The sequence below is a fragment of the Poecilia reticulata genome, linkage group LG3, assembly GCF_000633615.1.
Source record: "Poecilia reticulata strain Guanapo linkage group LG3, Guppy_female_1.0+MT, whole genome shotgun sequence".
Classification (NCBI taxonomy): Eukaryota; Metazoa; Chordata; class Actinopteri; order Cyprinodontiformes; family Poeciliidae; genus Poecilia; species Poecilia reticulata.
Genome location: NC_024333.1, coordinates 19,720,996 through 19,737,617, shown reverse-complemented (window position 1 = coordinate 19,737,617; position 16,622 = coordinate 19,720,996). Strand labels below are relative to the sequence as shown.

General features: G+C 40.9%; 1 protein-coding gene across 2 annotated transcripts; it reads left to right on the top strand.

Annotated features, from left to right (window-relative positions):
- Positions 1–91: 91 nt before the first annotated feature.
- Positions 92–15,088, top strand: myzap (myocardial zonula adherens protein). Of its 2 annotated transcripts, none has more exons than XM_008405376.2 (14): positions 92–1,351; positions 2,175–2,243; positions 9,248–9,334; positions 10,953–11,117; positions 11,218–11,310; positions 11,393–11,506; positions 11,596–11,748; positions 12,048–12,173; positions 12,365–12,493; positions 12,580–12,674; positions 12,791–12,896; positions 13,733–13,816; positions 14,088–14,149; positions 14,243–15,088. In XM_008405376.2, the coding sequence occupies exons 1-14, from the start codon at positions 1,271–1,273 to the stop codon at positions 14,790–14,792; spliced, it is 1,914 nt and encodes a 637-aa protein (XP_008403598.1). In that variant the 5' UTR covers positions 92–1,270; the 3' UTR covers positions 14,793–15,088. The 2 variants fall into 2 exon arrangements, with proteins under 2 accessions (XP_008403598.1, XP_008403596.1); XM_008405374.2 differs by having other exon boundaries at positions 97–1,351; positions 14,043–14,149.
- Positions 15,089–16,622: the final 1,534 nt, after the last annotated feature.

The following is a 16,622-nucleotide window of genomic DNA, read 5'->3' as shown; positions in this document are numbered from 1 at the left end:
GTTTTTACTCCACGCTGTTATTTTTTAGGTGGTGAAACTTTAAACTGCCGCCAAGTAGCTACTCAACAGGTTGTTGCTAGGTAACTAAAGAATGCGTGAGTTGCTAGGTAACCAAAGAGCGAGTGAGTGCTTATTTCACCGGCTTTGCTTAGCTAGCCCCGATAGGCTTACCGGCTAAAGCATAGACATATTAATGTCTATGGTTCCGTCACTACAATTTAGCTGACCTTAATATTTCCTGTGTTTTATTTAGGTCATTATTGTTTCACTTTCATAGGCATCAAACCCGCTGAATTCTATGTTCTCACGTAATAAGTCAAGTTTCCTAGCTTATGTTAAAAGCTGTGTCCGAATTCAGGGTCTGCATCCGGGTCCTTCGTAGACCGCGAATATCGACGACGGGAAGAGAGAAGCTGTGACTTCGGACAGGTTCAGCCATGGTTTTAGCCAATGTAGTCTTTCCGCTACATCCTCCAAAATGCTGTGCGGTTCTGGTTCGAAGTTCAGTGAAATTATTGAATATTTTATCTATATTCTACTATCTATTGATGTTGCTCACGTGTCTATCGCAATATATATTGCTGTTGATTGTCCAGCGCTAATGTGAGTAAATTTACATATTTACTTGTATTAGACTGATCTGATTATGTACTTCTAGATCTCTTCAACTCATAAAGTGGCGTTGCTGCTTTAGATGAACACAACTGGAATAAATTGAAAATATGTTGATTCTTTTTGTTCTAGAACATGTGCCACTCTGAATAAGTTTTCTAATATTACTTATGAAAGGCTCCGCCGCCACTTCAGCCCCTCCTGCTGGCCACAAGTATCTGATAAGCGCCGCTCCACCTGCCCCAGCCCCGGGGAGGAGGACCCGCCCTTGTGAAAGTCCAGCTCTCGGGGCAGGAGGAGCGCAGCAGCGGGAGGCAGGTGAAATGTGGCCAGACAGGTCTGATGGGAACACAGACACGCTGCTAGATAGAGGCAGGGGAGGTGACTGACGTACAGTCACAGCAGCAGACATTAACTAAGACAGGGTGGATCTGGTGTAGAGGTAGGGGACCTTTGTACCTCGGGGCCCCGTGGACTCCCAGCTGTAGGCTTCGACTGAGAGGAATTTCCCTCCTCTGCGCCGCCTGGAGCCGGGGGCAGATGGTCGGACTGAGAGCCTGAGCGGAACTCAGGAAGGAGAGTGAGAGGAAGGGTGGGAGAGACGGGGGGCTGGAGAGAGAGAGACGAAGACAGGCGAGGACTGGAGAGTAGAGGAGACATGCTTCGCTACGGTTCAAGACCAAGGGTTACCACCACCACCACCACCACCACAGAGGACTCCGCAACTCCCTCCAGCGAGGTAAGAAGGATAAAACTTTGTTCTTCAGTTTTCGGCGCTTTTCTCCTCCCTCCTGTTTGAGTCTCTCCCAGCTACATCTACAGCCCCTTGACTCTCAGGGTTGGTGGGTTATGGTTTGCTGCTGGATGTGCTCGGTTGCGCAAGCCTGTAATGAGAGCCCAGTGGGCAGGAGGCAGGGATGTCATGTTTATTTCAACGCCTCTTGGATAAAATGAGCCAGTTTTTAATTTCTGCACCGCAAAAACACAAAATCTTACTCTGTGTTTTTGCTCTAGTTTACAGTACAAATAGCTCAGTACGCTTGAAATAAGAGGAAACTAATTTACAAGTAAAGTTTGGAGCTAGTTTTATGTCAGTGATATCAATGACTTGTAGATTGTTTCACTTAAAACATGAAGTGAAATAATCAAATACTTTTTGGTCAATATTAAGGCGTTGGTTCCCATATCTTGCTTAAAGATTACTTATAAGTTAGTTTTGCCTTGGTTCAAGTGTACTACATTTGCAGTAAAATACTTGCTAAGAGTTTATGTTTTTGCAGTGTAATCTAAATACTGCATGCTGCAGGGTTTTTTATTATGGCAAAAATAAGCAGGATTAATTGCTAAACTTTTAGCTTGGATATTAACTATATCAGAGCATTTACTGTGATGTACATGGCATGCCAGATGTTGCCTTTTGACAGTTTCACGTACATCATTTACATAAACTTTGTTTGCCATTCATCATCTATAAATAAACGGCAGAGATGTTCGTGACTCTGGATTGTTTCAAGCTAACATTTTCTCACTGCAGTGTGTTTCTGAATGTCCTTTTTTTTCAGAGGAGGGTCCTCAGGTTGACTCTGCTTGCAGGAAATGATGGAAAAAAGGAGGAAAAAACTGCAGACATAGTAAGTCTGAAGTTTCTCACAGTGACATTGCACAGTAAGCCGCATCGGTCCAGATTCAGGCAGTTCAAACTTTATTAAATCAAGTTAAGTTAAACCTTTAATTCAAGAAAACTAAATTACTGTAACTGGGAATCCCCTTCAATCTCCCCACATTTTGATTATTTAGCTCCAAGATGAAGAATCTGAGATTTGTCCCTTTTATCATCAGGTCCAGTTATGCAATCATGACCGAAGGGCGTGTGGATTTAATAATACACAAACATCTGCTTCACATTTGCTTCAAAGATAACATCAGAGCTTTCTGCTAGCTCGGCCAATCCAGGAGAAAATACTCAGAAACACACACCAGCCGAGCCGAGCGGAGACACACGGCCGCTAATAAAAAGCCCATAAAATTATTAGCTTGCTGAAACGCGGCAGACATTTTTAAAGGAGGCAGTGTGAGTTACAGTCGCTGCAGGCTGTGTGGGTGTTTGCTGTAGGTGGCTCTCACACAGGCTTTGTTTGTGTTGCGGATCTGATCCCAAGTCCGACAGTGAGAGCGTGAGAACGGAGAACTTTCCTCTGCTTGCTTTTTGCCTCTCAAGAGGTTTGCGCTTGCTTACGCCATGCAGCAGCCTGACTACATTACTGTGGCATGCTTTGAGTGAACCTTGGCCAGAGAGCAGAGTGGTCATCTCGCAGCCACACCTCCACGCTGATAAGTCGGAGTAATCTCTGAGCGTGCTTTGGTTTGGGAGGGTGGGACCGTGACGGCTCACACAAAGGAAGGTGTTTGTTTCTGTTTGGAGTGATCATTTTCAACCTTCTAGTCAGACTTAAAACAATAAAACAGTCCTCTTAAGCAACAGATAATTTTACATTTCTGCAAATAAGTTTATTAGTAAATATGTAAAATGTCTCAGTGATGTAAAACTAATGACCTCTAGCTATTTTTAAACCAACCAGAGCTTGTTTTCAGATGTTTTGCTGGGTTTTGTTGCTCAACAAAAACAAGAAAGGCAGCAGGGCAAAACCTGCAGAACTGTTTAAGTAAATATATTTACTGCAGAACAATGTGAAGAAAGTTTATCTGTTACCAAATGTCCATAAATTAAAAATAAAAACACTTTAAAGTAACTCTGATAAAGTTAAGCTGTGATACGTTTTTATGGCTCCGGCTCTGGTAGGTGTAAAGTTTTCTTGGCAGCAAAGCCAAATCGCCAAATCTAACTGTGTCACTGTAGTGAATATTGCACATATTAGATAATTCATACTTTTAATGCAACTTTTATTGTGCACACAAATGTAATTTTTATATATTTATTGAGCTGTGATCAATTGGTGGCAGTTAAGGAAATCTTAAACAGGTGAAGCTCTTTAAGGCTAATAGTTTGTGTGGAAATGTTTGACCATTATACCAGAAAGCAAAGATCATTCCTTATTTCTGAGGTCAGACACTGATGTGGGATCAGAAGGCCTGGATCATAATCTCTGCCCTAAATAATCTTAAAAATTGGGACTCTTTTCAGTTTTATTAAAGTATTATGGACCTCGCTTTGTGCGCTGGTCATGTTGAAAAAGAGTGGAAAAAAGCTGTTGAAATATTAGTAATTTGTTAACTAGAACTAAGATCGAGAAGGAGAGCTCCACCTCATGACTCCGCTTGCAGCCAGCTAAACGTAGATGCAGTCAGAAAAGAGTTGCTCTTCTTCTGGCAGCTCCAACATCCAGACTTGACAGTTTGATCATCAGACAGAAATGTGGTTTGTTCCTCCAGAGAACTCTGTAGTCCAGCAGTGACATCATTTACAACACTGAGTGACGTAAGGATTGAGTGCAGCTGCTCAGCCCTGGAAACCCAGTGAAGCTCTGCACACAGTCTTCATGACCTAAACCAGGGAACAGCTAAAAACTGGAGGACCGACTCTGTGCTCTATGGAAGATTTAGATGCTTGGCCTGTAATGCTTGCAACACCTGAACAGATTCGAGATGCAGCGTCTGTATAACATCATGGGGATCATTAGATGAAACAAGAGGTTTTAACTTTTGAGAAAAGTGAGAATCTCATTATTTTCTTGCTTGTTTTTCTCAAATATTGCCAAATCTCCAAATGTGTTTTAAAGAGTCTTTGTCTAATGAAGGAGTTGAAGTTGAGATGTTCAATTAAAGGCAGTTTAGATTCAAATAAATAGTAAAAAAAAGTAAAATATCATTTTAGTTGATAAAATACAACCTTCAAACGTTCAGACTCGCCCTAAATTAGAAAACTCATTCGAGGTACAACTGACAACAAACTTTTTTCAGTTTCTTAGTTTAGGTCAAACATATTGGCTAAAGTCCACAAGGAGAGTTTTATTTGGGCTGCGGATGTGGTGTTTAGATTTCAGTCAAATCTCAGCCTGGTCGTTTCTGAGAAAAGTTTTAAGGTTTTTTAGGCGCAGAGCTGTTTTTCTAAATTATAAAGAGAAAAAGGTGATAAAATGTTTGTTGTTACCAGGATGTAGCTCAAGTAGTAAATCATATTACATGCCTTTTGGCTTCTTTTTGTGTCGTAGTGAATCTCTACAGCCTAAATGCCAATTATCCAAGTAACTGGGATGACATTATATTACTTAGTATTTAAGTTAATCTTTCTAGGACAAAAAAGGCAGAAGTTACAAAGACTCTTTTTCCTGCTGTGTAGGGAAACGCTTCGAGAGATGAAGCAGTCGCATCTGTTTTGGGGATTTTTCCTGTGTTTTAAGTTCTTAGAGTGCAAAATGAGAAGACAGAGATCAGACCGGAAATGCACACTGGAGGGAATCACACACACTCGGCATTACTCGACCCGTAACGATAACAACATTTTCTGGATGATAAATTGAGCCAGAAGTTATTGCGATAAATTATAAGTTTGTTGTTTTGAGACAATTTCAGAGTAATGTAGTAATGCAGGTACACATTCTCAGATAAATAAACTTAGCATTGTATTGAGCATTTAACAATAGAACTGGGAGACATTTTAGATATACAAACACATAAAACAACAAACAAGAAGAGACATAATGTCTCTGTAAACTAAAATTTCCTTCAAAGAAAGGAGCTGATTGAGACCAAAGCGCCAGACTGAAGATTTTTGTCATTTAATCTTTGGTAGAACAAGAAAGAAAGGAGAAAATGATAATGGAAAATGTAGAGCTTGTTTTAATTTATCACACTATAAATTGATTTATTGCTTATTGCGACAGACCTGTGTAGGAGACAGAGGATTGTTTGCTGCAGCTCTGAAACTGCAGAGATGGCAGGTGAAAACAGATGCCCGGTTCTCAGGCCTGCTGGTGTTTGTCGAGCTGACCGAACACTGGTTGACGAGCAGGAAGTGGGAAGAAACCTGTTGAATGAATAAAATAGTCAATTTAAATTAAAAACCAAAAGTCCATGAAACAACAAGACTTTCATGGTCTTCTTGTTGTCAGCCTCCTTTGGCTAATAAGAGGCTGACAAATGGTTTGTTAGGTAAAAAGAAAAATATGCCTGACAGTTTAACAATCCCTTTGTGAGGCGCCACTGACACAACAAAGACTTTTAGATTGAAGGGAAAAATCTGAAAGTGTTGCAGGGCGCTATAGTCAAAATGCCTGAAATAATTTCAACACTGGAAGTTGGAACAGTGTTGACTTGTGGACGTTGCGACATCTGTTTTCATATCGTTAAAAAGTGCAACAAACTTCCAAAAGTTTCCCCCGTCTCCCCTGGCTAAAACGAGCAAAGTGTTCCTGCTGATTGCAGTTTCTTTTTGTTTAGGAGATAAAGATTGGAACGTTTTGATCAAAAATCTGCTTCATCATGAGGAGAATGAGGTCATCAGGCCACGAGTTCACAAAATAACTCTGAGGTTTCTGCAGATAGGAATGAAAGCTGAAGGAGTTTCTCTATCTGCCCAGGTTTGTGCTGAGGCTTTATCTGAGCCGTGAAGGTTCACAGTGCTGCAAACCTTCATGTTTTCTCTTTGCTATCAATGACCTCTGGCATAATCACCACAGAGTTCAAATCTAGGTCTGTTCGGCTGTGATAAAAGGAAGTTATGAAGTTAATCAGGGAGGAAGGAAATTACCAAAATACTCTGAGAGGGGGAGATGCCTGTTTGGACAGAAACACACACTGAAGCAGCTTTACATTGTAAAATTAGAACGGGTGTGACCTGCAGCTTGACTCATTGTGGACACAATCCAGAACTGTGACTTTGTGATCTAGTGCATCATCACTGTAGCGCACGGACTAGAGTAGCTCCACAAAAATGTTGCTAAACCTGCAGAGTTAGGATTTGCCTCCTTTACGCCTCACGGTGTCTCCAGACGATTCAACTACATCTCAGGGTCTTTGTGTTGTGAAGTCAAGTGAGACTTTGTTGTTTGTGCTGGAAATCAGCAGCTTTCTCCTTCAGGAAGCAGTCATGTGACTCCCAGCTCAGCCAGATTTAGATGTACATGCGCTGCATGAGTAGGTTACAGCGGCGTTGATGTAATTCAGGTCAGCCTCGGAAAACAAAGGAAACCTGTTCACCACCTGAACTGTATGGATGCAGCTGTAAACCTGGGTAAACATTACCCCACTACGTGGACAAACACTGAAAGATTCAAAGCTGGATTCAAAGCCATCTTTATGCTGCCAGCGCATAAAGATGCAGTTTTTCCTCCCTCACATCTGCTGGAATTCACATCCCCACCAATCAGCGGCCGCCGCCGCGTCTTCTGTAGATGAAGTGGTGATGAAATGTGAGGCCCTGCGCCGTCCAAGAGGCAACACTGGCGTCTTTGTTCTTGTTCCTCCTCATTCTTATCTCTGCAAAACTGTCGCCTCCTTCTCCAACTACTTTTTAAGTTTTATTAATACGACTCGTCTTGAAACAAAAGATTAAGCGTTGTGTAATAAAGGAATACGTTGTGGATGTTTTTAGATGGCAGGAGCTTTTCCAAGCCTTTAATCAGTCGTTTTTCTACCACTTCTGAGTCCGAACTTCTTTAATTCAGAGTTTTCCAAAAGTATTCACATCCCATTCAGCCTTTTCATGTTTAGGCACTTTTTTAAAATTACAAATAAAACACTGAAGTGTGGTGTCCGTTTGTTCAGTTTGCAGTTGGATCCTCAGATCTTTTGGTGCCACCAGCAGCTTTGAACATCCAGGGAGAAAAACAAAACAAAATTGCTAAAGCTAAATGAGACTGAATAGAAACAACAACTATCACATTCATTACTGAGTTTCGCTGCAGTTAGCTTCATCCTGACACTGCCACCCTCATGTTTCATTTTGTTCAGATATTTATCTTTGAGCCAGACATCGTTTTCTCTCCACTCTTCGAAGGTACGGTAATGAGCAGCGAATGTTGACTGGTCACATCTTAAACCTAAAAAATGTATTGTTCATCTGTCTCACAAAAAAATGCATTAACTCTTTTAAATTCAGTCTACTTTGATTAAAGGTAAGGTAATTTTATTTATACAGCACATTTTCAGCAACAAGGCAGTTCAAAGTGCTTTACAAGAATTAGAAGGAAAAACAACAAAACAACAAACCAAAGGAAAGAAAGAAAGAAAGAAAGGAGAAAACAAAAAAGTATAAAACTACAAATTAGTTCCCTGTGTTTAAGAATAAGTAGTCTGTAATTTATAAACCAGCAGAAGTTTCTCTGGTTTCTTGTTATGATAAAACTAGATGGTACTTTCTAAGTTTGTTCTAATTTGTAAACTAACCGGAGTTTCTCCAGGTCTTATTAAACTTATATTAAAAGTTTAATGCTAGACGTTGAATGAGAAGTTTCTCTAGATTAACTAATAGGACTTTCTCTGGACGTTTCTACTAGTTCCTGCTCTGGGTTGAGTGAATAAAATGCTAAATGTCAAAATAAAACAAAATAGAAATGAAATGCTGGATTTATTGTGCCAATGTGTAACAAAAGGAGAAACATGCAGAGGTCAAAGCCTGTAGGGAAGGAAGCACAACAATAAACGTACTAAATTATAAAAAAATAAAGTGAATCTGATCATAAAATCTTCTCTTTATATATAAAAGTTAAATTAAGGAAAGAGTAATTGTATTTTTGGCCAATTTCAGTCACTGAATGTCCCTTTTCTTTGGACATTCAGATTTATTTTCTTTAAATTTAATCCCAAAAGATGGACAAATCAGTTACTAAAGTGGAGATTTACTTGTGCAGGTCTGCTCTCTGGACTGAAGGAGAGGTTACCGTTATTAAGGCATGAAATGAATACGGCAGAAAGTATATTTAAAATTTTGAGTGAAAACAGATGGACGCTGATCCAGGATTTTGGTGGAGAATTACCCCAGACTGGTTGTCAGATTATTGGGTTCAGACGTTTTACAAACATGGTTCATGAACCGAAATGATCTTCTTGCTCCGTCTCTGATCTAATGCTGCCCTATCTGCAAACAGAGCTCCAAATATTTATTCAATTTAAACCGCAGGGACAATAACGGCTCCTCCACAGAAACACATGCAGACATTATGACAGACCATCAGGACAAATAAAACTTGATATTTACATCCTGCACCATTGAGTCCCAGAGTTTATTTGCTTGTGGTCTGGTTGTGAAAGCATCTTTCTCAGGCCGAGTTGCATAATGACGGTATAAAGTGCAACGTTGCCGCTCTGTGTAGTTTGGTGGAATAACGTTCAGATTATGCAGAGAAGACCAAAATGAAGATCACAATCGGTCATGTTCGAATAATTTGGATTATTGTGGGTTATTTTGCTTACCTTTTGTTGTAAAGTTCAAATTATAAGGATATTTTGAGCATATTATGACATCTCTTGATGCAATCTAAGCAATAAACACAACATAGCAAACATAAACAACAGCTGGAGGTGACATTTAATGACAGCATAAACATTTGCTTCCTGTAAAAGAGTCATGACAAAAGTCAATTTTGCTCAGAAATTTGTGCAACCTTTGTGTTTTCACAAAGCCTATGAGAAATCGCCCACAGAGTCGGTCTTTAATTTAGATTTGTTCTGTCCGCAGGCGGAGAATCACATCAAGGAAACATGGAAGAAGAAGAACGGTCTGATCCACAGAGAGCGGCCGGCTGGCATGGAGGCACCTCAGAAGGTAGACACAACAAAAGCCACAGAGACTCAGGTTCCTGATGCCCTACAAACACATTTCTCCTCTCGACTCTCAGGATGTCATTAATATCTTCCCATCCGTTCTCCGGGAACAATAGACGACTGTAGCAGTTCATTTCTGTTTACACTGGAAGACGGTGGAGATTCATTCAGCAGCTCTGTTGTTGTTACAGGACGTCAGAAAAGCGGCAAATTAAATCGTGTTTTAATGTAACATGTATCCATCTGCCACTAGAACACGATTTAGTTAAAAATGACCAAAGAGTTAATTAAATTTGGATCTACTTCACATATTGGTGCTCTTGTCTGTGTTGCTTTTGCTTATTTTGAAATTAGTTCCTCTACCTGAAGAAGCAAAGATGTTTGTGTTTATTTAGTGTCTCCTTTTATTGTGAAGGAATCTAAAGTTTGAACTTTGACCAGGGGATGTTATCATTTAAATACCTGTGGTACGGCATCCTCTTTAGAGGAGATTAAACGTTTAGTTGTTGATGAATAGTTGTTTCATACATTGCATATGGAACAAAATTACTAAAAAAAGGATGAAATGATAAATAAACTGCAAAATAACTTTAAACTTCAGACGTTGGCCCATTGGATCCTTTGCCAAACAATTCTTAAAACACAGAAAATGTCTTTCTTAACTCCTGAAATGATAAGTGCAGGCAGGTTTATGTGGTTAATCTTTGTCTTTTCTGTGCTAAATAAACACAAGAGTTCTTGTCTGGTGGTTTTTCCTGCCAAAAAACAAAACTCCAGAGATTCATTTGGAGGAAAATGAGTTCTGATCTTTGCCCCAGGTTTGTGGCCATTTTTTAATCAAACAATCATTTTTATTGCTTACAGTTAGCTGTAAACATGCTTTAATGAGTGCCTCGTTTATTTATTACCCTTTATTTCAGCACAAAGACATCTCTGATGTTCTTTTTCTTCTGTGCAGTGATGCTGTTGCTCTATGAAATCCGCAAGTGTTGTAGAATGAATGTTCATGAATCTGACTGCACTAAATTCAAAAGGGCAAATAACAACTTACAGTAGAATATTGCATTTAAGTAAGAATCTTTAATTGCTCTCTACTGTGATTTTTATTTTTTATTTTTTTGCATTTTGGACTTCACTCTGTTTAAAGGACTAGGAGTCCCAAACCAATTTCTCTTTCAAACATCCTATAAAATATTCATTGAAACCTGATCTGACTCACAGTTTGGTCATTTATCTGCACCAATCACTATTGTTATTTAGTTATGTCGACGTCCCAACGCCATGCTGGGCCTGTGCGTCTGTTTTCATTGGCTGATCGAGGGACAATAGGCAGAAACGGCAGAAGCTCATGTTCTGGGTTGCAGAAACCTGACACCGCCTGTGCACTCTGCTCTGCACCCCTTTTAGCTGCTTGTTACCAGCCTGCTGTTTCTCAACAGCAGCAGTGCTGCAAACGCCTAATCAAGCACACACACACACACACACACATATGCACATCCAAATGCAGACACGTAAACCTGAAAGCGTGCATGTCCTCACATCAAACCCTGAGTTCAAAGACAGCAGAAGTCAGCCTGAGTGGAGGTTGGGGGCAGAAACCTGACCGCTGTCTCCCTCAGCACCTCGGAGACACAACCAATGGGGCGCCGGCGACCTCGGCGCAGCATCATGGACCCAAGGTGTACGGCGTAGTGCAAAGGACGAGCACGGACAGGCGGCAGGAGCTGATGGCACGCGAGTGGTCTGTCGACCACCTTCATGACGAGATGAGGTACATCCGGGAGGTGAGTGGACAGAAACGGAGCGGCCTTCACTTCGCCAGGTCTGAGGGAGTTTAGGTTTCTGTGCTGACAACGTCTGTATGCTCTTGGTTTCTGCAAACAGGTGAGGGACTCTCTGGAAAAAGTGAGAGAACGGATGTACGGGCAGTTTGGAGGGATGCAGCAATCCATGGAGAAGCTTTCACGAGAAATCAGGGTAGAGAATCTTAAAAGAAACACGTTATTAAACTGATTCATCAAACTCTTGAACAATAATAAAAACTCTTGCGTCTCTCCAGGCTGCCAACGCCCACCGGAAAACTTTGGAGTCTGAGGTGAAGGTTCGTACCTCAGCCATGGAGAACTTTGATCAGATGAACACCTCCCTCATATCTGCAAACATCAGCCTGCAGGTAGCAAATCATGTGAGGATTTGTATTTATTTGACAGCTGCATGCTGATACGGAAACCATGTGTGCTTTTTTTTTTATCCCCTTCTCAGAAATCCCTTTTGGAGAACTGTCAGAACAGAGTGGACATGAAAGACGAAGTGAAGACTTTGCGGAGCACCAATGAGAAAACTGAAGAAAAGCTCAGGGACAAGGAGCGGGAGCTCGCCGCAGCGCAGGCTGAGAACCAAACACTCAGACTTCAGGTGATCCTGCAAATCCACGCATGTCCAAAGACCTGCAAACATCTGCTGCAGCTGATGTGCGAAGCTGATGAGAAGCTGCATGCCAGCTGCCAAACACACAGATGCTTCACATGTGGAGCTTCTCTGCATGAGTTTATCAGAAAATCAAACCCATCATCAAAATAACTCCCCAAAGCTCTGCTTGCAGTATTTTTCTGCACAACAGAGCTGAGATTTGAGCTCTATCTGCTTCTCCCAGCTCCAATATGTTCCCATCTGCTGAGAGCGGCCTTAAATGTGCTGTGCTTTGGGTTGTCCAGGTGGAGTCTTCACGGGAGGCAAACACCCGCGCCGTGCAGGATCTCGCCGCAAAGCTCCAGAGAGAGTTCGAGGAAAAGCTGCAGAGTGAACAAAAGAAACACAGAGAAGAAATAGAAAACCTACAGGTTTGCATTCTTTGTTGCTTATGCTCACCAAGGTCTGTTTTCACAGATAAGAGGGGAAAAACCCTTTACCACCAGCACAGTGATGTTTACTCCAGATGCTTCAAATGCTTAGATTTTTATCACATTTTGCTAGTTTCTAATGACGATCAAATCACACGAGCAAAGCATCAGCAGGGTTTCTGCTCACACAGGCCCAGCTGGATGAATACATCCGGCGGCTGGAGGAAGCAGAGAGGAACCTCACGACTGCAGAGGCCAAGATTGCTGAGCGAGATCAGCGGATCGTCGAGGTAGAGCGTCTCCTGAGCTGCATGGGGATGGTAAGGCGGCTTTCTCACGAGGCGCGCTTTTGGTTTTTGTTTCTATTTGAAGTCTTTTTCAACACGAAACCTAACATATTTTACAGGAGAAGAGCCAACTCCAGCAGAAGCTGCAGGAGTGCGAACAGCGGATCCGTTTGTTAGAGCTGACAGACAAAACGGACGCAGCTGCAGCCAAAAAGTACAAATTAAACTCCTCCTCTTCTTCAGTCTCAACCATTTTCAGATTTTTCTCCAAAACAACAAACTTTCAAACTTGTAAAAAAAATAATCACAAGTCCTTGATGCTTGCTTCAGGTCGAAGCAGCTGCAGGATGAAGCCGTGGATCTGCGAGAGCGAATCAAGCACTTGAACGACATGGTGTTCTGCCAGCAGAGGAAGGTCAAGGCAATGATCGAGGAAGTGAGGAAGACCTCTTGTCACTTTAGTTACATTCCATAAAAAGGCTTTCAGATCCTCTTTCTGCTGATAACAAGGCTTAGAAAACAAAAACACTCGCCTGACACTTTATTAGGTACAGTTTCACTTTGCTGATTTGTGCCAAAAAGTTTGATGTAAATCCAAGAGAACCCAATCCTGGTCTAGTCTGTGGCAGGTGAGCTTTTGTGCATCAGAAAATCTGCACCTTAATTCAACTTCCTCTGAAGGAAATATAAAGTATTTTCTACTTTTAAGGTTATTAGTTGCCTTCTACAGCTCTGGAAATGTGCTTAAATGCCAGAGCTTTGAAATAAATTCAGGAGCAGCATCTCGTTATAACGGGGGTGAAAAACGATCCTGTTTTAACGAGATAAGTTTTATGTTTCATTCTAACAACAGATAAAATATGCTCCTCTGACAGATTAGGACTTTTTCAAAAGGCATACATTCTCCTCCTTCTCACCTTCTAAAAATCCCAGGAGGTGTTGCTGTTTTACTGTTATGATCTTTCTTACTCAAAAGAGGAGATATTTTGGTTTTAATGAGACATAAACCTCTTAAAATCTTGTCAAAATGAGAAAGATTTCTTGTTTCATCAAGAACTAAAACAAACCTTTCTGCATAAGTGAGATTAAAGGCGTCCAAAAAAACAATGAAATTATTCAAACAATGTCACGAGGTCAACTATAGCTATAGGTCAGAGGTTAAAGCTGTCAGGAATTCATGCCAGATTTAAATAATGTTCAAAGAAGGTTAAGTTTTAAATCTAGAAAGCCCTGCCGAGCGTTGGGAGTGTCTAACTGTGCTGTTCTGTGCAGGTTGAATCTCTGCGCGCTCAGGTTGCTCAGAAGGACATGTTCATTTCAGAGCTTCTTGACAGAATCGCTATAGTGGAGTGTGAGGTAAGGCTGTGAGGAATAAACAGTGTTTAAATTAAGGTGTGGCTTCCTTCTGCATGGCTACAGATGATTTGATGAGCGCAGGATATCCCGGTCTTTCAGCAATGTGTGTGTGTGTGTGTGTGTTTTCCACTTCCCCTGTCAAATCGCCTTTTTTCCATGTAAAGTGACTGCCGTCCTTTGCATGATGCTGACCTGATGGTGCTGTTTCCTGTTTCCCTTTTCCTAGAATAATGAATTAGAAGACAAGCTGAAGTATTTTATGTCCACACAGAACAGGCCTCAAGAGATTTTGGAAAGACGAGACGTAGGAGTAGGCTGCGATCTGCTCCCCAGGTAGGAGTGGGCGCCTGGACCGGTGCCCGGATTGTGTTTGGTGCTTCGGTTCAAACTGGTTTCTAATTCTCACGTTACTTCATGTGACTGCAGACATGAAGTGCAGAGGCATGATGTTGAATCTGTCTATCTTCATTCCACCCCACCTTCATCACCTACACCACCTGTCCAACCTTCATCACCAGTTAACCCATCATCACCCACTCAACCTCTGTCACCGACAGAACCTCTGTCATCGCCCACACCGTGGGCTCCATCCTCTTCACGGCCTTCCTACCTGTCATCCCTCCAGTACCCGTCGTTCAGACTAACAACGCCCATCCAGCCACGGACATACAGTTCGACTAACCCTCCACCCAGCAGGCTGGAGACTAGTTTGTTGAAGTACTCTCCTGGTCAGTACAGCCAGTACCTGCAGTCCAGCAACCCGGCGATGAACGGTGTGTCCTCTGAGTCCGACCCCGTTCAGAGTCCGGTCCCGCCCAGGAGAGACGAGGTGGATGCAGAGCCGAAAGCAGACACTGCTACTCAAACCAAAGCACAGGTCACGTCCTCCACCTCGTCTTCTCAGCCGAGAACAAGGCTACAGGTTTCCTCACCCTTCATGAAACTGATTGGACATAACCTGAAGGATAAGCACTGATTGATTTACAGGGTTCAACATTTGAGAAACTCTAAATAATTACGTTTATTTTGCTCTTTTTTTTGTTTGCTTGATTTTTACTTTTTCTAGTTTATCAGATCTTGTAGACACCTTCAGGAGAAAATATGCAACTTTCTGAGTTGAGTCTTTTACAGTTAAGCCCAAAGTTGTTCATATCCCTCAGCGTAGGGCTGGACGAATGTAGCTGAAAAACTTAAGCGTTTTATATTTTTGTTTTAAATGTCTAAAATATTGCCAAATTGGTGGCAGGACCTTTCCTGTTTTATTCTCAGTTTCCACTCCATGTTATTTGTTTGTTTTTTTCAGCAGTTTGAGTGGTGAAACCTTAAACTGCTGCTGCTTAAGTTACTCAACAGGTCGTTGCTAGGTGACCAAAGACGGAATGCGTTGCTAGGTAACCAAAGAGTGGCTAAAACCTTTCCTCTAAATACTTCTCCCAGAATGCTGTGCGGTTCTGGCTCTGAGTTCAGTGAATATTCTATTTATTGAATATTGAATATTCTATCAGATGTATAATCTATTGTTATTGATCGTGTGGGCTGTGATATATATTGTTATTGATTTAATATCCAGCTCTACCTCAGTGGCAGAAATATATTTGAAGTGACCTTTAATTGTACCATTATGTTCCTTCTGACAATAACTAATGTTTTGCAGTGGCCCAGTCAAAGTCTCAGCTTTAACCTGAGTGTGGGACTTGAGTCTGGGAGGCCTTGCAACCTTAAAAACACAAACTTAAACATTGTCAAAGTACCAGTGAAAACATGCACAAACCTGCTCAGTAATTATAAAAAGTTTTGTATTGTCATAAAAAGCTTTTCTATTATTTATTGGAAATGGTATTGATCATTTTCAATGTGCCGTTTTTCAAATAAATGTAAATAGAAACTTATTTTTAGATTAATACTCTTCTTAAAGTGTTTTCCAACTGGAAACAAACTTCTGGTTTAAATTAACTTTAAATCCAAATCCGTCTGGAGTATTGACACCTGTGGGCTTAACTGTAATTCACTTGGGTTTAAAATGAAAATGTACTGTTTATTGTTCTGATTTACCATGGATAAAGCTTTTAAAAACAGATTTGCACAAGTAAAAATGAAGTTTATGAAACACGTTCTTTGTTTCCCCTGGTGAACTTTTGTCACTTTTTCTGTTTTTTAATCACAACGGTGAAAGTTAAAATCATCTTACTGCCTCTGCCAGGCATGATGGAAAAGAGTGTTATTGATGATGTATGAAGTCAGCAGCTTTTGTAGTAACACACGTTGCTCTCAGTGGGGTGTAATAAACTGAATACATTTTTTAATGTCTTTTTATATACAGCGGATGTAGCCCATTTTCCATGCTTACTGAGCTAAAAATATCTGTCCTGGTTAGGGATTGATATGGTTATTGTTGGTATTTCTAAATGTTTCTTATTTGTATATATTAAATGACATATTTTGCTATTGTTCATGCCCTGTAAATAATATTTATTAACTTGCATTGTGCCTTTGTGTACATATCCTACTGTCTCATATTGGTGATGGGAATAAATATCTGTATTGACAACAGGGTTATCGTACATTTTGAGTACTAAGACTTTGCAGTTGTGCTTTTGTTGATAATAAAGCGACTGCTATTACTGAGCCATAAGCATTGCTTTCCTCCTTCTGTGCCATAACGGACTGATTGTGACTGAGAGTACTTTTATAGATGATTTAAAAAAGACAAAGATTGTGTCAAAAATACGTAAATGCTAATGCTAAACGTGGACAGAAAAATACATTTTGGAACTGATTTAAATGCTTATTTACACAAATAAACCAA

Excerpts from the sequence above, each read along its gene's own strand:
- myzap (XM_008405374.2), top strand. The coding sequence starts at position 1,271 with ATGCTTCGCTACGGTTCAAGACCAAGGGTTACCACCACCACCACCACC. Across the intron at positions 12,494-12,579 it reads TCCTGAGCTGCATGGGGATG|GAGAAGAGCCAACTCCAGCA; the intron begins GTAAGGCGGCTT and ends CATATTTTACAG. Across the intron at positions 12,897-13,732 it reads TCAAGGCAATGATCGAGGAA|GTTGAATCTCTGCGCGCTCA; the intron begins GTGAGGAAGACC and ends TGTTCTGTGCAG.